The sequence below is a fragment of the Silene latifolia genome, unplaced genomic scaffold, assembly GCF_048544455.1.
Source record: "Silene latifolia isolate original U9 population unplaced genomic scaffold, ASM4854445v1 scaffold_235, whole genome shotgun sequence".
Taxonomy (NCBI): Eukaryota; Viridiplantae; Streptophyta; class Magnoliopsida; order Caryophyllales; family Caryophyllaceae; genus Silene; species Silene latifolia.
Window position 1 is genome coordinate 207,583 of NW_027413185.1, and position 21,202 is coordinate 228,784.

General features: G+C 36.0%; 1 protein-coding gene and 1 long non-coding RNA gene across 3 annotated transcripts; one reads left to right on the forward strand and one right to left on the reverse strand.

Annotated features, from left to right (window-relative positions):
* Positions 1-4,039: 4,039 nt before the first annotated feature.
* On the reverse strand, positions 4,040-20,877 carry LOC141638933 (uncharacterized). Its single transcript, XR_012542300.1, has 3 exons — positions 20,798-20,877; positions 4,721-4,778; positions 4,040-4,240 (listed from the first exon to the last, which is right to left on the reverse strand). It is a non-coding gene; the product is annotated as an uncharacterized LOC141638933 (long non-coding RNA).
* On the forward strand, positions 14,398-17,984 carry LOC141638931 (uncharacterized). Of its 2 annotated transcripts, XM_074448109.1 has the most exons (6): positions 14,398-14,651; positions 15,609-15,756; positions 16,655-16,717; positions 16,972-17,075; positions 17,477-17,601; positions 17,689-17,984. In XM_074448109.1, exons 1-4 carry the CDS (start codon positions 14,552-14,554, stop codon positions 17,012-17,014), a joined length of 354 nt encoding a protein of 117 aa, XP_074304210.1. In that variant the 5' UTR covers positions 14,398-14,551; the 3' UTR covers positions 17,015-17,075; positions 17,477-17,601; positions 17,689-17,984. The 2 variants fall into 2 exon arrangements, 1 of the variants encoding a protein (XP_074304210.1); XR_012542299.1 differs by lacking the exons at positions 14,398-14,651; positions 15,609-15,756; positions 16,655-16,717; positions 16,972-17,075 and adding an exon at positions 17,147-17,378.
* Positions 20,878-21,202: the final 325 nt, after the last annotated feature.

The following is a 21,202-nucleotide window of genomic DNA, read 5'->3' on the forward strand; positions in this document are numbered from 1 at the left end:
TGTAAATGTGATGTTTTACGAGTGTAAATGTAACATTTTAAGAGTGTAAATTTGATTTTTTGTGACTGAAATTTTGAATTTACATAATTTGAACATTTTACAAGTGTAAGTGTGATGTTTTACGAGTGTAAATGTAGTATTTTAAGAGTAAATTGGTCCTTTGAGTGTAACTTTGGTCCTTTATAAGTGGAACTTTTGTCCTTTACGAGTAAAACTTTAGTCCGATTACCAAAAAACACCACCACCGTCGTCCTCCACCACCAACTCATATCCACAAAAAATATGAGTGCAAATCTATATAATTTTAACGAGTGTAAATGTAAAGATATACGAGTGTAAATGTAAAAAATATGCGTGTAAATTTAAAGAAATACGAGTGTAAATGTAAAGAAATACGAGTGTAAATCTAAGAAATGCGTGTAAATGTAAAGTAATATAAGTGTAAATGTAAAGAAATACAAGTGTAAATGTAAAGAAATACGAGTGTAAATCTGAAAAATGATTGTAAATGTAAAGAATATGAGTGTAAATGTAAAGAAATACGAGTGTAAATCTGAAAAATGAGTGTAAATGTAAAGAAATATGAGTTTAAATGTAATGGAATACGAGTGTAAATGTAAAGAAATATGAGTATAATAAATATATTTATTAGATCTAAGAATAAAAATCATGATAATACGATTTTTTTTTCAAAAATCTACTATATATTTATGAGATCTACGAATGTAAATTTGAAAAATGAACATAACTTTAATAAAAGATTAAAGGAACAAGCTTCCTATTGATTTACAAGTGTTTTTTTGTGAGATCTCGAAATGATATTTGTGAGATCTCGAAAAAAACAAAAACAAAAATGAAAAAAGAAGCCAACAAAACCAGATCTGAACCCATAAATCTAAAAACAATATATAACAAAACGATTTTTTATAAGACGATATTTGAAAAAATATAAAACAAGACGATATTTGAAAAAAAGACGGGATTTGTGAAAAAATAAAAACAACAAACCCCAATATGAATAAAAAAAAAACAAAATATAAATACATGGAGAAGAAAGAATGAAATGTAAACCAACACACTAGATCTAAATAAAAAAAAAAAAAAAAAAAAAAAAAAAAAAAAAAAAAGAATGAAATGTCGGCAGGAGAAGAAAGGAGCGGAGGAGGGAGGAGAAAGGAGAAGTTGTGGCGGACAGAAGAGTGTGCGCGGTGGTGGTGGCGGAAAGCAGAGGCCGGGGCTGGTGAAGGAGGTCGGGGTGGTGCAGAGGTGCCGTGAGAGGAGGTGGGGTAGTGGTGGTGGGGTAGGTGGCGTGGTGGGTCGTTGGCGGACATGAGGGAGGTCGGGGTGGGTGGCGGTTGGTGCAGGTGAGGGAGGTCGAGGTGGGTGGTGGTGAGGGAGGTCGGGGTGGTGGTGTTTAGGGTGGTTGACGTGGTGATGGTGTGAGACGGAAGTGGTTTTTTTTTTTGTGTTTTGATTTTATTTGGGTTTTAGTGAGAGGATTTTTGGGAGATTTTGATTTTATTTGGTTGAATGATATTTGTGGGATAGGAGAGAGAAGTGAGTGGAAAAAGAAAGGTTATATAGTGAAATTAAGGGTTGATTAGTGATGGTAGTGAGAGGAAGTGTTTAATTAGCATTTATCCCCTACTTTTTGCACTAATCCCTTGTTTTTCCTCTTCAATCTCAACCCTCCATCCCATCTTTTTAATGGCTCCAAATAGAATTTAGGGACTCAATGCTTTTTGGTGGACTCACTTGATCCTTCTTATATATATATATATGAGTTATATTTATGGACAAATATGCCGAGTGATAATTATTTAGTGGACCAAAGTTTTCTTTGACTTGAGATGTTATGAGGCAAATTCGAGTACCAAATATCATTTCGTGTCTCGACTAATGGTTTAAGATAAATATTTGATGCGAATTAGAGGCTTGTTAAAATTGTGTAGGGGATGAGAATGCATCAAGGAACTGCTGAAAAAAAAAGTGATTAAATTTTGTGGAAATATAGTTTATTCTCAGTATAAGAGTATAATAAAATGGAAAAAAAATGAACCATTGGAAACATTATTGGTTGAGTTAGCTTTTATAAAATGTTACCATTGAACACATGCTATAAATAAAGGCTTAAAGGAATAGGATACTCAGGTACATGTCTTGTTTTGTGATTGTATGTCTTGCTAGTGACATACGTATAGATAATTAGTGTGTGAACGTGTGATTAGATCTAGCAAAAATAAACCGAACCCGATTAACCGATCGAAATTAACTGAATCGACACCTGACATATCCGAAAGGTATAACTTGACCTTACTCCGAAACCTGAATCAACCGAATTGATTCGAAATATCTACAACCGATTAATAGTTGAAACTAAATCCAACCTGAATTGAACCAAACTGAAATCGAAAATAAAGGTCCATCAAAGAACCCGAACTGAAGCTAATCCGAACAACTCGTTTGCCACCTCTACGTGTGATATAAATTTTGAATCCATATGGCATAGATACATAGTGCTTAGAGTATTTCTTCACTTAGAGAATGTGGATTTGAAAATATTTTGTGGACGAACCCAACTTAAGACGAGTTATGCAAGGGACTTTTATTCAGTGTGAGTGATATTGAAACATAATATTTTTATAGATCTGAGATTTTAAGGAGTGAATTTGGGCGAGTGTGGTCAGTGATGATAATCCCCCTAAAACTAAAAGATTAAGGATTCTTAAAAGTTTTCCCGCTCAGTTAATTGACAACTAAAGTGTGATCCAATTAAAAATATTTTATTATTATTGATTGACATATCATTAATAGAGGCAAAATCTCTTTACGTATGAGGTGGGCCCTATAATTATTCTTATATTGATTTCATACAGTTAATAGAGGCAAAATCTGTGTACGGGGCCCTATTGAAAATATTTCAATCAACTTCTTATTTTAGTAAAGGATTACTCATCTATAAAGTTTTCCTACAATAACTAAAACTAAAAGATTATGTCATTTATAAATTTTTCCGATCAATTCAATAACATAGGAGTGATTCTATATTACATTATGTTATTCCATAATAGTCCGCTATCATTATTTTTAACAATAAAAATAGGTTCACATAAAAATAACTTAATCTAAAAGTTATTTGAATAATAAACTTTTTAAAAAAAAAAAGTGTACTAACATTATAAGCCGTACATTTCAACAATCTATTTAAAGTACAACTCATTTATGTAAACATTTAAAATTTACCAACGCTCTATATGCACAACTCTCGCAACTGCCGTGCTTTAGCACGGGATCTCAACTAGTAATGTAGTAAAAAGGGGGGGGGGGGTACGTTTTGTCGTTTGGATGGTTTTGTGTGCTCTCGTGGCTAGTATGTCGTGAAATGTTTTGAGTTATAAGGTTTTTTTTGTGGAGGTAGAAAACATTATTCTTTGAAATTCGTCATACTGACTCATATAGAGCTCTTAAGATCAGAAAAATGGATTAGCTAGTATCATTATATTCGGCGAATAATTTTGCGAGAACTACGTCTTACTTATATGGAAGAATTTCTCAGAAGTGTGTATTACCAATAAACTTGGGAAGAAAAATATGGGTTTAAGGCGTTGGATTAAGATTAGAGCTTGTTTCGCTAGATATTGTCGCTAAATATATAAGGTTTGGTCTAATGGAAAAGTTTGAATTGACAAAAAAAAGGATGAAAATTTGACATTTGAATTTGTTCGAGGTTAAAATACTTGTATTTTTTGAAGTCATAAAATGAGAATATCACGATACAACATTAAATATTGGAGTAATTTGAGAATATCATTTGGGAAATATGTGTGATTCGGGAAACTAAGTTGAAGAATGTCATAAGTGGTTTGACTATTATCATTAATGAAATTTGGTGTATCGTTTTGAAGTGATATATTTTGAAAAAAAAAAACAAAAACACGAACTCATGGTGTAACACCCCCGTACACCAGAATGTCTTACCAAGGACCATTCCCGTGTTTGAGGGTGTCACCATCTCGGTTTCCCGAGGAAGTAGATCAAATAGGACAATAAAAGAACATTTATGATGCATTAGAGTATTTTATACAACATAACTGTACACATCCTTCTATAAAGATAAGAACTACTACACTCGTATTACAACACTTCTAGACCAAAAGCGTGATGACTAGATCCCTCCAATCCTAGCAGCCACAAGAACAACACCTGCTAAGCCAACTGCTCACCATCCCCGAATGGATCACTGCAGATACCACAAAACAACACGGGGCCAGTACTGAATAATCAAAAGTAGAACAAAGAAACAATGTAACCAGCTGATCATCCTCCAAACCCAGTCTCCCGATCTCACACTGTAACCGACTACACACCGAAGTGTGTAGCCCTGCCAGATTACCCATCGCAACAGATAATCCTCGCCGCCAGTGGGTGACCGCAGCCGATCCCACCTAGTCCAGCTCATCAACGAGCGACTGGCAATCCCTGTCCCTTAATGTGCACATCCCCTCCCGTGGCGGGTTCCACGGAGGGCGAACTAGGGTGTGAAGACACTCCCACAAGTGACTCCACCACAATCACAACACACACAGCATCACAACTGCCACAACATCTCCACACCAACAACGTCATACCAACACCCATACTCCGATGATCAGCAGATAACAATAATTACAAAACAATCACAATCTCAATCAATTAGCAGTACTGAGTAGGGAAACCCTACCTCGTCACAAGCCATGAAAGACATCCATATACAGCCAAGCAGGACTCCAATACACATCCTACAACGATAACCACTTCCTATTACACAACTATCCTCAATGAACTACCCAAAAGAGACACAAGGCAGAAACTTACCTAACAACGCGCCTCGACGGTGACATAGACGACAACCACGCACGCCATCCTTCCTAAGCGAATCCCGTCCTTCCCATGGTGGAGGTTTAGGCTATATACATTAGAGTGTGTAGAGATGGGGTGATAGGAGAGGGAGGTAGACTAGGGTTAGAGAAAGAGAAACTGTCGAAGAAATGGAAAATGAAACGAATCTCGCGAACTTGCGTTTTATATTAACGCGTCGACAGCAGCCATACTCGGTCGAGTACTGGAGTACTCGACCGAGTAAGCTCTACTCGGTCGAGTATAGGTGATACTCGGCCGAGTAGCCTCTGCTAGGTCGAGTAAGCAATCCTATAAAGCTCATGTTATAAGCCTGATCCCTCACCCATTCATCTCTACTGTCTGTCTTGGTCAACAGAGTCCTTGAATATCCTGGGTATTACACATGGAATTACTTACGGGATGAAAGTGTGTAGGTGAAACCAGCTGCGGTAGTGGAGCTATTAGCTGAAAGGGAAAAAAAATGGTTGTATCATGTAAATTCTAAGTATCTTATGGTTATTTGGGGTATCATAATTATTTGCTTGAGAGAACTAAAACTGGATCATGTAAACAAAAGTGTACCATAAATATGGTTGATATTATGTTAGAGGTAAAATTTTAGTTATGAAATGAGTAATAATGTATTGTCCGTCAAGTGTTTAGAAGTTATTCAATCATAATTGAGGTGATTAGTTAAGGAAAAGGTTCATAACTGTCATGATATATTGATCTGTCTTCAAAGGGTGAAAAGGTGAAATTGGAGTTTTAGCAACACTTAATTTAATCATATTAAAGTTCAACTATGTGGTAATAAAGCCACAAGGAGATCAAGAAGAGGATAATTAATGATTAGGGACATGTGTGGCAACATTCTGTTCACTCGGAAATATGAGATTTACAAGAATATGAGACTAACATTATGGTGGTTCGAAATGATGAAACAAACCATGGTTCGTTGCTTGATATGTTAACATATGTGACCTCAAAGATCGCTACAAGTTTTAACAAAAAAAAAATTGTGACCGAAAATGGAAATGGATATTATAGCTAGGATACCATTGTCTCTCAGAAAAGAAAGGATGTGAGTGATTATTTATAAACCCATTAAGAGTTCTCAGATATGGCAAGTAGTTGCATTCCCAATAACACTGATAGTCATATTCTTTGTCTTAGTAAATCTAATGTGAGATTGGTTGTTTTGGTATGTGGTGAGTGATGTGTTAGCGAGATGTTGAAGTTTGTGACATAAGTTGTTAATTTTGGGTTTAGTAGCTAACCTTGGCAAAGTTTTATGGGTTATGACAACACGTGCATTATTCCTGTACTATGAATTGATTGTGAGTTTCATTGTAATGGTTGCATTGGTCCTAAATTCTACATGGTATGAATAATTGAGCGTGATAGTCGTCTGAGTATTGATAATGTCTAGACATTGGGATTAATGTTCAGCCTTAAAATTAGTATTATATAGCCTTAAATGTGGCCCGGATTTATTGGGAATGATATTTTAATTTAGTTGTTTTGCATTGTGTTTTGTTGTCGTTTTCTGTGATTACAGCTTGGAGGTTAGTAGTTTGGATTTTACTCTTAGTGTTGAACCTTTAAAATATGCTGATGGGATGGGTTGTTTACGCTATGAGTATTCTATGCGAGTTATTACATTATTAAACCGTAGGAAATTTTTGAACGTATTGATGAGATAGCTTACAAACATAACTTACAAGCTAATTTAGAAAGAATTCACAATGTGTTTCACGTTTCTCAAACTTATAAAATATATAAGTGACCCATCTCATGTTTTGGACACGGAGACTATCAAGCGTGATGAGGCAATGACGTATGAAGAAACTTCGATAAAAAAAAATTTTGGATACTAAGATGCATACAACTCTTAGAGATGAAACTCACATGGTCAAAATTTTATGAACAATAACAATGTAGAGGAGGCCACTTAGAGATTGAATCTGCTATGAAAGACAAGTACCTTCATCTTTTTGCATAAGGTATTTTACGCTTCGTGGAAGAAGCTTTATTTTAAGGGGTAGAGAAATTCCATACTTACTTTCCTTTGCGTTGCTTATGTCCCTTTGTCACTCTTTTCGATTATGGTTTGAATGCATATTGTTTATTATTTATTATTTATCACGTTTCGTTCTATGCTATTTGTTTGTTATGATTATGCATGGATACACTTTGTATTTATTGGTGCGTAATGCACAACATTGGCTACTAGCGCTTATTTCACATATTGGTGAATTCTGGTTGTTGTGCATAATGAACACGTATTGGTGGTTTACTTGTGCGTAATGCACACTTATGGAAAATTATTTTCGAACTTATACAATTTGAAAATGATCTTTATAATTCTTACGAAAAAAAAGAGGAGGAAAAGTTTTCTTTTCATGACATGCTCTTAACTTTCTTAGTTATAGTTTTACCTTGGAGTTCAGGAAATGACAAGGAGGTTGTGGTGTATTGTACTTGGGAGTATCGTCTGGAATTAGGAGGTGGTAGAAATGTGAGGTATCGTTAAGATTGCGTGTCTTAGTGAAATTTATGTATGCGATGTATAAGTGAATTTCGGAAGTATGTTTTTGTAAATGGTTTAAGCTTTGAGGACGAAGCTCTATTTTAAGGAGGGAAGTATGTAATACCCCATTATTTCAGGAGTTATTTATGAAGGGTTACTTCTCGTGCTTTGTTCAATTTATTGTTATTTTTATTCTTAGAGTGGGAGAACTTAACTATTTTGGGGACTTGTTAAATAAATCGATTTTGGATAGTTCAAAGGTAGACCGTTATTTATGAACCCGACTTTGATGATGGCTTGGACTTTGACCAACTAATAATAATAATAATAATAATAATAATAATAATAATAATAATAATAATAATAATAATAATAATAATAATAATAATAATAATAATAATAATAATAATAATAATAATAATAAATTAATAATAATAATAATAATAATAATAATAATAATAATAATAATAATAATAATAATAATAACAATAATAATAACAATAACAATAACAATAACAATAATATCGGCACAACCTCTCTAGGCCTTGTCATGCTTGCTCTCGGGTTTTTAATGGGGATGTTTACGGGGATCACGCTGCTGCTTGTACTGGTACTATCGGCGTTAAGCATCGGCACAACCTCGTTCGTGACACCTTGTTCGACATCTGCTATAGGTATGATATTTCTACGGGTAATGAGGTTGATATCGGTTTAGTTGATGGACATGGTGGCTCTCTTCGTCCCGCGGATTTGCTGCTCTATTCCTGGGACAAAGGGCGTGATGTGTGCGTCGATTTGAGAGGGTCTTCTCCTTTGACTGTAATACTCCGTATTTTAATAATAATTTATAAGAATAATTTATATAATTTAATAATTGATTAAATGACATTTCTAATAATGAATACAAGTAAGACGTTAATTAAATAATAAATTAATAATTCAAGTCGGGAATTGGTTTGGTTAATATTTGTGCTTTGGGCCGTGTGCTATTATTATATGGCCCGAATTTATTAATTTGGTACGAGTGTAATCGAGATTTATATCGGGAAATTTATAATAATATAATAAGGAAATAATAATGTATAAAGGTAATTATAATTATAATAATAATAATAATAATAATAATAATAATAATAAAGTTATGGCAATAATAAATTAGTAAGTATTATATGAGGAAATCCTAGTTATGGTAGGGTTAATAGTATATGATAATAATAATAATATAATTGTAATGACAATTCCTATACTAATTAGAATAAGGTAAGTTACATAGTTTCCTAATTGGCCTCGTATTCTCTAAATCTTACACTATAAATACCACCTTAAATCTGAGAAATAATTCACAAATTAAAAGAAGGAGCTTTAGGAGACGGAAGAAGAAGGAATTAACATAAATCAATTAATCAACTCGAGGTAATTATTCATCTTAAATCGGTTTATATTCTTTTCATGCAAGCATCTTTAGATCGATAGTATGACTTCTATAGACCACCATAGGACTCAGGAATTGGACCTATAGCAACCTTGGACTGCAAAGTTTCTGACCTAACCATTGTTGACCGTCGTTGACCTTGTTAGGGTGGCTTTTTGGGCGGTTGAAAGACGGCTGGTCAGAGGGGATTTCGGGTTGGTGTCGTGGGTTTGGGGTGGTTATTTAACCCACTGATTGGACACGGCCTGACCTAGGGTTTGGATGGTTGGTATTGTCGACAGGGGGCGGTTGTAGTGGTGGTGTTGAGGTGGTCAGGGATGGTGGTTTGTGCGGTGGTGACGGAAAACAGGGGAGGAGGTCGTGTTCTGGGCAGGCGGTTTTCGGGGGGATTTTGGTGGTTGTTGGTGGTCTGTGTTAGGGGGTTTTTGGGTGGTTTTTGTCGAGGGTGGATTGGTGAGTTGGGTGATGGTTGTAGGCGGCACCATAGGTGGTGATAGGTGGTGTTTTGGGACGGGTTTTGTGGGTGTGTCAGAGGGGTGTTGTTGGTGTCGGGTGGATTAGGGTGTGCGTGTTTTGGGTTGCTTGTGGTGGTGGAGCTGGAGGTTGGTGGTTGTCGGGAGTCGGGGTACTGCAGGCTGGTGGTGTCGGTCTTGGGTGGTGTGAGTGGTGGCCTGTGGTGGCGTGGAAGGAGGGGTTTAGGAGGGATGTTTGTGACGGGTTTTATGGGTGTAGTTGGGGTTTGTAAGCGGGTTTTAATTAAATAATTTGTCGGGTGACTCGGGTTAGTTTATAAACGGGTCTTTATTATCGTAATAATTAAATAAATTAGTCGATTTGAATAAAAAGAATAAATAAATAAATAAATAAATAAAGTTAGTAATTATAATTGTTGTAATTGTTATTATTATATAGGTGACGGAAATTGTGAAGAGTTTATAATCGGATTTGTTCGCTTTAATTATTGGATTGCGTAATTGGAGTGCTTGCTTGTCAGGTAGGGATAATCCTACTCAACTCGACTTTTAATTATCTATGTTTGGTATGGTGAATTACTTACGTTAAAGTGGAATTGTTCATATGTTGAAACGGGAGAATTATATTGTCTTGTGTTGGTTGTATTTAATAATATTGACAAGGTGGATGAAATTGGAATTGTTTATATTGATAATGTTGACGGGATGAATTATGTTGGTTGTGATTGTGACTAATGTGTAAAGCTGTGCGACAGTCAGTGTACGTTATTGAGGGAGTTTATACACTGGGAGATAGTAATATGTACGTTGTGAGGGAGGGGTACTATTACATATTGCGGTACATTGTTAAGGGAGGGATACCAAAGTAATGTGAGCACGTTGTTAAGGGAGTTGTGCTAAGTAAAGGAAAGGAGCACGTTGTCAGGGGGTTGTGCAATGAACGTGAATTGAATTGGATTGATAATTGTATGTTCTTGCTGTTTAGTTTTATTCCTACTCAACGTCGCGGTTGACTGTGTATTCGTGAACACCTGCGGTGAACCGTTTTATGGGGAGCAGATTTGACAGGTACCAAAGATTAGCTGACTAGGGAGCATTGGGATGAGAGCCAAACTTGGAACCTTAGATGAAGTCTAGATCACATATATAGTTATATCACTTATTTATTTCCGCTGCAAGTTGTATTTATTTTTATATTAAGTTTTAGTTGATTAAAATTGTAAAATATATGTAATCATTAAAGTTTTTATTTAAAGTACTTTGGTGAGTTGGACTTTGTTATCTACTACCTCGGAAAACCGAGATGGTAACAGTCCTATTTATTTGGGAATGTCTAGCTAAAGGCTCCCGAATAAATGGGAGTGTTACAATGTGGTATCAGAGCAAAACGATCTTCAGGCCTAACCAATGAATCTAATAATGAACATAGGATGTGTCTAATAAAATGAACCCCGGATAGAAACTGTTAGGTGCCCCCTTAAGGCTTGGGATGAGTAGGGCCCCTCACATCAAACTTCCGGCCCTTCCAGTTTTGAACCGGTAACCTTGAGAGAATACTTGAGAGTGTGTGGTAAATTAAAATGAATATAGTATATTCCTCTTAGGGATTTTGTTTGTCTTGGTTGCATATTGTTATCATTGATGATTGCGGTTACGGGAGCGTAACCTTATTTTACGGAGGAAGGGTGTGACATGATTTCTTTTAAGCAATGTTTTAAGCATGTTGGTATGAGGAAGTATGTGGGCATGTATGTGGAAGAAGTGAATATGATTAAACATGTGAAGTATTAATTGTTGTGTAGAATTGTGAAGAATGCAATTTTGGTTGATTTTACAAGATTTTACCCTTGATTGTTTTGGCTGCCATTTACTTCATGTTTAAAATTCTTATACGAGATTTTTATGTGTGATACCCTTGTGAGTTAGCTTTCATATTCCACTGGTCTCATATTCAAATAATATACGGTTTAGGAGAAATAAATATTTTAGTTGACAGTAGCCGAAATATTCCTGTACAGTAATGTTTTCGCGCCATGTTTTTGTAAAAATTATCATTTAAAAACTACGCAATTATTTGTTATAATTCCAACTCCACTGTTTAATATACTCATGTATGTTTCTAAATTGATAAGCCACGTTATAAGAAAATATATTAACAATTTATAGTAGTTTTTACAAGTTGACCTAAGTTTCTGACAAGTTGCTGTAAAATTTCGGTTTCAACCAAGTAGTTTGTAAAATGCAATATAAATTGATCTTTTGAGTTTTGACTCGATTCTTTTTCTCATGGTTTAATAACTTTCTGTATTTTCTAATAAGTATATGTTCTCAATAATTAATTATATTCTTATGTATTAAAGATTTTTAGAAATTATAACATGACATGTTTTTCCTAGCCTTGAAGAGTATAAGTTTTATTTCTTATTTCTTGCACATTTATATTTAATGTTGTTAATTATGTGAAGTAGATTACCATGTCTAGTGATATGTGGAATGTGTTGCCCTAAGCCATATATATATATATGTTCACCGTAATTGCATCTATATTTAAGTTAGATACCATTATTAAGAAAAGATTAACTAAACAATTATGTGTATTTTGTTATAGATTATTACTTATTTTGGCAATGTATTCGCCAATAGTTTAAATAAAGTTAGTTTAAGTTGTGGTTTTGCTACTTGGAAGTAAATCGAATATTTTGTATTCAGTTAACCATTAATTCGTGTTGCAAGTAATACTTGTTTTATATTACAATGGGTGTTTAATATTTTGTGGCGTTACAACAATGAATTATTGTTTCTAGTTTTTGGATATTCCGAACTTCGAGGACGAAGTTTATTTTTAGGGGGAAGAATGTGATACTACGAGTGTTTTAAGTTATTTTGTGATACCTTGTTATAAGATTGGCATGGTTGAAATCGTAAAATGCATAATTGTGTTGGATGGTGCTTAGTTATGAGAATGTCTATGTGTGTTGTGGTAGTAGTTGTGGGCGAACTTCGGGACGAAGTTCATTTTAAGGGGGGAAGACTGTAATACTCCGTATTTTAATAATAATTTATAAGAATAATTTATGTAATTTAATAATTGATTAAATGACATTTCTAATAAACGGGTCTTTAATATCGTAATAATTAAATAAATCAGTCGGTTTGAATAAAAAGAATAAATAAATAAATAAAGTTAGTAACTATAATTGTTGTAATTGTTATTATTATATAGGTGACGGAAATTGTGAAGAGTTTATAATCGGATTTGTTCGCTTTAATTATTGGATTGCGTAATTGGAGTGCTTGCTTGCCAGGTAGGGATAATCCTACTCAACTCGACTTTTAATTATCTATGTTTGGTATGGTGAATTACTTACGTTAAAGTGGAATTGTTCATATGTTGAAATGGGAGAATTATATTGTCTTGTGTTGGTTGTATTTAATAATATTGACAAGGTGGATGGAATTGGAATTGTTTATATTGATAATGTTGACGGGATGAATTATGTTGGTTGTGATTGTGACTATTGTAAAGCTGTGCGACAGTCAGTGTACGTTGTTGAGGGAGTTTGTACACTAGGAGATAGTAATATGTACGTTGTGAGGGAGGGGTACTATTACATATTGCGGTACGTTGTTAAGGGAGGGGTACCAAAGTAATGTGAGCACGTTGTTAAGGGAGTTGTGCTAAGTAAAGGAAAGGAGCACGTTGTCAGGGGGTTGTGCAATGAACGTGAATTGAATTGGCTTGATAATTGTATGTTCTTGTTGTTTAGTTTTATTCCTACTCAACCTCGCGGTTGACTGTGTATTCGTGAACACATGCGGTGAACCGTTTTATGGGGAGCAGATTTGACAGGTACCAAAGATTAGCTGACTTGGGAGCATTGGGATGAGAGCCAAACTTGGAACCTTAGATGAAGTCTAGATCACATATATAGTTATATCACTTATTTATTTTTAAACATGCGAGTTGTATTTATTTTTATATTAAGTTTTAGTTGATTAAAATTGTAAAACATATGTAATCATTAAAGTTTTTATTTAAAGTACTTTGGTGAGTTGGACTTTGTTATCTACTACCTCGGGAAACCGAGATGGTAACAGTCCTATTTATTTGGGAATGTCTAGCTAAAGGCTCCCGAATAAATGGGGTGTTACATTGACTCAGACTGGGATGATGGATTTTGTGCTCGGCCGGGTTGTCGCTGATGCTGCTCAGCGTAAGTGTGCTAAGTATGGGGATTTATGCACGGCAGCTGTGTAACACCCCACGTTAATTGAAGAGGTCCAGTGATAGGCTTAAAGGATTGCAAGTACTACTTATATCAACAAAGTGCACTTTCTTTTATGGTCATCCATGCGAAAGAACTCCAAAGTTAAGCGTGCTTGGCTGGGAGTAGTCTTAGGATGGGTGACCTCCTGGGAAGGTTCCCGGAATGCACATGAGTGAGGACAAAATGCACTATAAAGGACCCGTGTTGATCTGTGGGCCATGTACACAGCATGGTGAGCTATCATAAGTAACCGCTCCCGACCCGGTTTGGGCCGGGGTGTTACAAGTGGTATCAGAGCAACCCCGCGACCGTGTGGTGATCGGAAGCAGTTGTTATATGCTCCTGGAGGCAGTGGTTATACGCTCCGTTGTAATCACACACCTAGCGGGGAGGATTCTGGGTTAGCGGTTATGCTCCCAGGCGCAACGAGGACGTTGCGTTCTTCAAGCACTAGTAGAAAAAACCCCTATCACGACGCAGTTATCGTGGCGGTTCTAATAGAAACGACGCGAAAAGCTCAAAAAATTGGCGGGAATGAAATTTTTATGTATGTAGGAGGTCTATAGTGGCGGTTTAATTAAGAACCGACGTGATAACATAAGCTTTTTATGGCGGTTCCAAATAGGAAACGCCACCATAGGTCAATTGTGGCGGTTCTATTAACAACTGACGTTAAAAATGACGCTAAAAGTTAATACAAAGTTATACTTTTTTGGGCTAAAAAACCGCCATAATATGTTTTTATGTCGGTTTCTAATTAAAACCGACTTAGCATTATACGATTAGTTTCCTCTTAAACCCCTTAGCATTATACGATTAGCTTCCTCTTAAACCCGTTTCTTCGTCTTCTTCAATTTCTCAGACTCCATTCTTGTTTCTCTCTCGAAACGCCCATGCTCCACTCCCTCTACCGCCACCACCATAACCCTCACTCCCCTCAACACCTCTCGGATCTGCACGCTTGCCCACCATGCCACCCTCGCTAACGTCGTGCCTCTCATCATCCCCATCACTGCTACTTTCATTCAACGCTCCGATCATGGCTGCAACTGCTCCCAAACACACCGCCGGTATGATTCAAAACACTATATTAATAATAACTTCTTAATCTAATTCAGACCCTAATTCATCATCCCCATACCCGAAACCCTAATTAATTTTATTTTTAATCTAATTTGATTGTTTAGACGATGTAAATTTGTTGGTAGAGTTGCACTATATCGATTTTGTTAAGTGATAATGTTAAGTAGTACTCCCTCCTTTCGGTCCAATTCACTAGATTGTTTAGACGCTGTCGTGTTGACTGTTGCATTTACGGTATCATTTTTAAGCTAATTGAGTTTGTCCTATTGTTTTTTCTTTCAAATTTACCTGTTAATTGAATTATTAGGGTTGGAAAGCTTTCTGGATTCCATGAATAAATACCAAAACTTGATTCAATCAAACTACTATATGAGATAGCCAATCCAAATTCATTTTGGGACTAATTTCTTGTTGTGATAGTGGCTGTTGAAGGCGATGTGTCTTAACACTCTAATTTCTGAGTAGTATCTGTAAGTTATAGCGACGACTCTCATGTGGTTGTTTGCACCATTTTGACTCAGCTACAAGTATTTTGCGCGACAGTGTTGATGTTTGACACGACTATTTGTGAATAAAGTTTCAGGTTTTTGTACTAAAAGGTAGTGATGTAGTATTATGTTGAGTCGGGTGGTTAGGGAGTTAGACACGCAGTAGTAGCTAAAGTGAAGTTTCAAAGTACTTGACCATGATGCCATTCAGGAAGGTAGTGCTGAACTGCCAGTAGAGTTGGCTGGTGATCTTGTGCTTTTCTCTATAGAAAGCATTGGAACTAGGAAATTTGAGAACTATGTTTATTTAAACTGATACGCTCATAAATCTTCTGAATGTTAGATTTTGTTTCTCGATGTTTCTGGAATTGAACTGAGGTGTCGTCAACTGTAGTTATGCACGTTACTGTGTGCAGTTAACTAGATATTCACCAAATGGCGATTTGATATATGCAGGGTGTACCTCTCTTCACCAAAATCCTCTGCAAGTGCTGGATCACTTTCTTCGGTCTATGAAACCAAAGCTTGCATCACTCATGAGTCTTCTCCTTCAAAAGGATCACTCAAAGCTTTTATGTTACTCAAAGAAAACCCTGCTACTCAGGTATACTCCCCTTTAATCTTATAATATGTCATCTCTTTGAATGGTTAATGTGAATTTTAGTGTGAGCTATATGTTGTTTTATCTGTTATGCTTGGTTTTAACGTTAATCTATTTATATTCAAGCTGTTCTTGTATCTTGAGCCCCTTGAATCCTAGTCCAGTTACTTGATCTCATACTTATATCTTCCTCTGATGTTGTGCTTAAACTGTAAAGCTCTTTTATGGTCACCTGTAATGCACGTCGCTGTAGAATAGTGCTGGGTGGCAACGGAAAACAAGGAACTGTTGTGACTGTAAATTACGCTAGAGTAGTGTTTCTTTCTTACTTTCTCCATCCGCTGTGATGGTATGTACAAGGAACTGTTATGCCTTGCTCTAGAATGATTCTTCAAAAAATATGTGCTTAATAGCCGAGGACTCATGATACTGTTGAACTATGGCTATACGTCTATACATCAGTCACTATGACTTCTTCTTATGACTGTAAATATGGACTGATAGAACCTTTTCTTTTTATATTTCATTTATAGTAAACGTGTGATAAATGGAGTCGGCTTTGGGTGATTTCGGGGCTGTTGCTAAGGTCATTGCTGGTTCAAGTTATTTTCAATTGAGTCTTTACGACTCTTGCCAACCAAGTTTTTTTTGGTCATTTCAATCATGCCTGTAAAGGTTTGCCTGGGGTAATTTTTTAGTCAATCTGGATTCAGGATTATGTTGGGTTGTTAGTTTTGGGTTTGGGCTCCATCAATCATATCGGAGATTATTGTTTCTTCGTCTTCTTCAATTTCTGCAGTGTCAACCAGGTCAGAAAGAGTGCCTTGATTATGCCCACCCATTCCAAATGGCAGTAGATTATTGCTGTAGCCTTGTCTAAATTGATCTTTTGTTTTTGCAGATTTTTTAGAATGGCATTCTCTGTCTCTCTAACGTCAGCAAATCCACTCTTTTTAATGCTGTTGTGAGCTTCTTCCTCTCTTAATGCGGATACTCTTTTCAACGCTGAATGCCCACCATTTGTTTGATTATATGCCAATATCACATTTTTTGAATTTTAGCCTTTCTAGTCAATAGTGGTCTTGAAAAATGTTCTTTTACTTCAGTTTACTTATTGATTGCTAAAGTTCTTTTACTTCAGTTCATCTTAGTTAACTTGTTCTTAGATCTTGGAATATTTTGTGAATGTTTATGGCGTTGAGTAATTGGTGAAAACAGAAGCTCATTTTGCGTTGTTGCATGGAAGCCTGGAATGTTATGATATTGAAGATGCGATTTGCCATGTTGTTGCTGCTGCTGGTGTTCAACTCCCTTTTATCCCGGTTAACTTCTTTAACATCACTACTCTTTACTTGTTAGTTATTATTTCTCCGATTCTTACTATAATCATTAATTACCTGCTTCTATTATTTACCCCATTGAAACCATGTCCATCTACATCTTCTCGGCAAACAGTCATGTAAAAGGTCTTGAATTTAAGAATCAAATTTATCGTTGAGTGCGATAAAAAATGCTGACCTATGTCATATGTGTAGATGTCAATCAATTTTTCATGTGACTCACACAATCTGCGTAGGCTAAAATGATACTAGGAAGCAGCATTTGGTGGATTTGTTGAATAACAGGTGCTTCAAAATGAGATTGTTACATAATCACTAATGCTTCAGTAGCTTGAATCGCATTTTCCTTATGTATTTCTTAATTGTTTTTTTCATGTACAAAGCTATGCTTCCGACTCCCCAGAGCACCAGATTATGCACAGACCAAGATTTGGAAGCATTGGCAGGTGGTGTATATATTAGAAAGGTTTCTATTAGAAACACAGATGAGGCATTTTATCAATATGCTGTAAGTTTTCTACTTGGGAGTGTCAAATCTCTTATTGCTGGCTTAGAAAGTGTGTAAAAAAATTCCAATCCGATGTTGTCTTGGCAGGTTAACATTATGTCTAAAGACGGTGCACTAATTGAGCGCAAGTGAAGGTCAAGGAGTACGAGTTGCTAAGGACGGGTTTCAGTGATACTACTGGCTGGCTGCTTTTGGATTCATTTATCGAGATGGCAAGGATACTCTTACGGCTAAGTATTGATTTGAAATTGGAGTCGTCGATGCATTATTTTTGTTGATAGGTTAGTTAGTTGAAGATCTTTTGGTAATTGACTTGGAATAATCGGTTAATTGTATAAAGATATTTGTTGTTGATTATCGAATCATATTTGGAATTATCAAGTTTTTGGGGAGGTGCTGCTGAAATTTTCGTACAAAATTATTTTTTAAAAAAATATTAATTTTTTTTACGACGGTTCCTGTAGAAACGACATGAAAAAATTAAATAATTAGAAAATATTTCTCCTTTAATGGCGGTTCTTTGCCAAACAACCGTTGTTATAATTACCTTTAGTGGCGTTTCTGTAACAACAACCGTTGTTATTCTAACCTTGTACGACGGTTTTGTCAAAACAACCGTCGTTATAGAGAATATGTAGTGGGGCAATGATATTATTGAAATACCTATGGTGGCGGTTTTCAAACAATAACCGCCATTATAGATTAGTTATAGCGGCGGTTCTTGTCTAACAACCGTCGTTTTAAATAAGCCTATTATGGCGGTTTTGTTTAAAAACCGCCACTGTAGGTAAGCTATAGTGGCGGTTGTACAACCGCCGCAAAGGCTATACAACCCCGTGATATACGGCGCACCCAAAATCGTAAAACCGCCACAAAAAGGTCATTTACAACCGCCTTTCGTAGGGGTTTTTGTACTAGTGAAGTGGGGGTGATTGTAACACTCACGTTAATTGAAGAGGTCCAAGGTGATGAAGTTTAAATGATTTAGTCTTAAAGGGATTGGAAGATTACTCATATCAACAAAGTGCACTTTCTTTTATGGTCATCCATGCGAAAGAACTCCAAAGTTAAGCGTGCTTGGTGAGAGTAGTCTTAGGATGGGTGACTCTCTGGGAAGGTTAGGGATGCGCATGAGTGAGGACAAAATGCACTATAAAGGACCCGTGTTGATCGTCAGAGGCCATGTACACACCTGGTGAGCTATCATAAGTAATCGCTCCCGAGCCGGTTTGGTTAGGGGTGTTACAAGTCGGTTATGGTTTCCTTCCCACCTGTCTCTTCACTGAGGAGTCGGGTTCGGATGTCGTTGGCTTCATTAAGCGGATCCATAAATTCTCAGATCTCGGGATGCGGGGGCTCGGTGGTCGCTTATATTTTTACTAGACTTAGCTTTGTTGTTGCTAAGGGTGTGGGGGGCCAGCTTGTATCTCGGCTCCCCACCAATTTCATGTAAACTCCTATTTTTCTATTTATGATAGCTCCACGCATCCTTACAACAACAACAACAACAACAACAACAACAACAACAACAACAACAACAACAACAACAACAACAACAACAACAACAACAACAACAACAACAACAACAACAACAACAACAACAACAACAACAACAACAACAACAACAACAACAACAACAACAACAACAACAACAACAACAACAACAACAACAACAACAACAACAACAACAACAACAACAACAACAACAACAACAACAACAACAACAACAACAACAACAACAACAACAACAACAACAACAACAACAACAACAACAACAACAACAACAACAACAACAACAACAACAACAACAACAACAACAACAACAACAACAACAACAACAACAACAACAACAACAACAACAACAACAACAACAACAACAACAACAACAACAACAACAACAACAACAACAACAACAACAACAACAACAACAACAACAACAACAACAACAACAACAACAACAACAACAACAACAACAACAACAACAACAACAACAACAACAACAACAACAACAACAACAACAACAACAACAACAACAACAACAACAACAACAACAACAACAACAACAACAACAACAACAACAACAACAACAACAACAACAACAACAACAACAACAACAACAACAACAACAACAACAACAACAACAACAACAACAACAACAACAACAACAACAACAACAACAACAACAACAACAACAACAACAACAACAACAACAACAACAACAACAACAACAACAACAACAACAACAACAACAACAACAACAACAACAACAACAACAACAACAACAACAACAACAACAACAACAACAACAACAACAACAACAACAACAACAACAACAACAACAACAACAACAACAACAACAACAACAACAACAACAACAACAACAACAACAACAACAACAACAACAACAACAACAACAACAACAACAACAACAACAACAACAACAACAACAACAACAACAACAACAACAACAACAACAACAACAACAACAACAACAACAACAACAACAACAACAACAACAACAACAACAACAACAACAACAACAACAACAACAACAACAACAACAACAACAACAACAACAACAACAACAACAACAACAACAACAACAACAACAACAACAACAACAACAACAACAACAACAGATATATAGTGAATAAAGGCCTAAACCCTATTAGGGGGTGTTTGGTTCACGCGTGGGTATGGGTTTGAAATCGGGAATCATATCTGGGGGGTATCGGGTTGGAACTTGATACCTCATACCTTGTGTTTGGTTCAATTTTGAGGGGTATGGGGTTAGAAACTAATCAAAGCTAAAAACTCTTCAAAATACAATATTTTTAATAATAATTTTTATACTATTAAATTATGTAGAGAAAATTTAATCAAATAAATATATAAAATGAGTTTTTTACAATTGTTTTTATCACTTTTTAATATTTTTAATTTGATACCATGGGTATCAATCTCATACCCACCCCCCTCCCTGGGTATGAGAAACCCATACCTCATGGGTGCCATGAGGTATGGGTATCAAACCTTCAATTTTGTCAACCAAACACATGGTATGGGTTTGGTTCATTCTAAACCCATACCTCATACCTATATTGGGTGAACCAAACACCTCCTTATAATTTTCTTGAGCCTCCTCCGTCCTTTTCCCCATCAAACACAACAAAAAGGAAAAGAAGAGAAAACGGACCAGTGAGGGAAGCGCATACTTGATCGCCTTTGACCACCAACCATCCTTATCGTCCTCTTTCCGTGATCACTCCTCTAAGTAGCCGAGGTATCGTCTACTCTTTAGTTATATGTTTTATTTAATACTTTACACATCAGATTGATTGATGAGCAGACCGTTTTGAGTCGGAATTGAATGTCGTTATCACCCTTTTGCTATAATAAACCGTATAGGATGTTATAAGGTTTGTTTGAATTCTTTAGCTATCCATTTTGGAGTTTTTTTGAGTGAGAGTGAGTTCGTTGGTGGGAGACGGGTAATATACTATTATGAAAACGAGGTTTTAATGTTAGCAGTATTGTCTGACAATAGTTGCCTTGCTGGAGATGGAACATACGGAGTACATGTTTGAGTTGGTTATGGAGT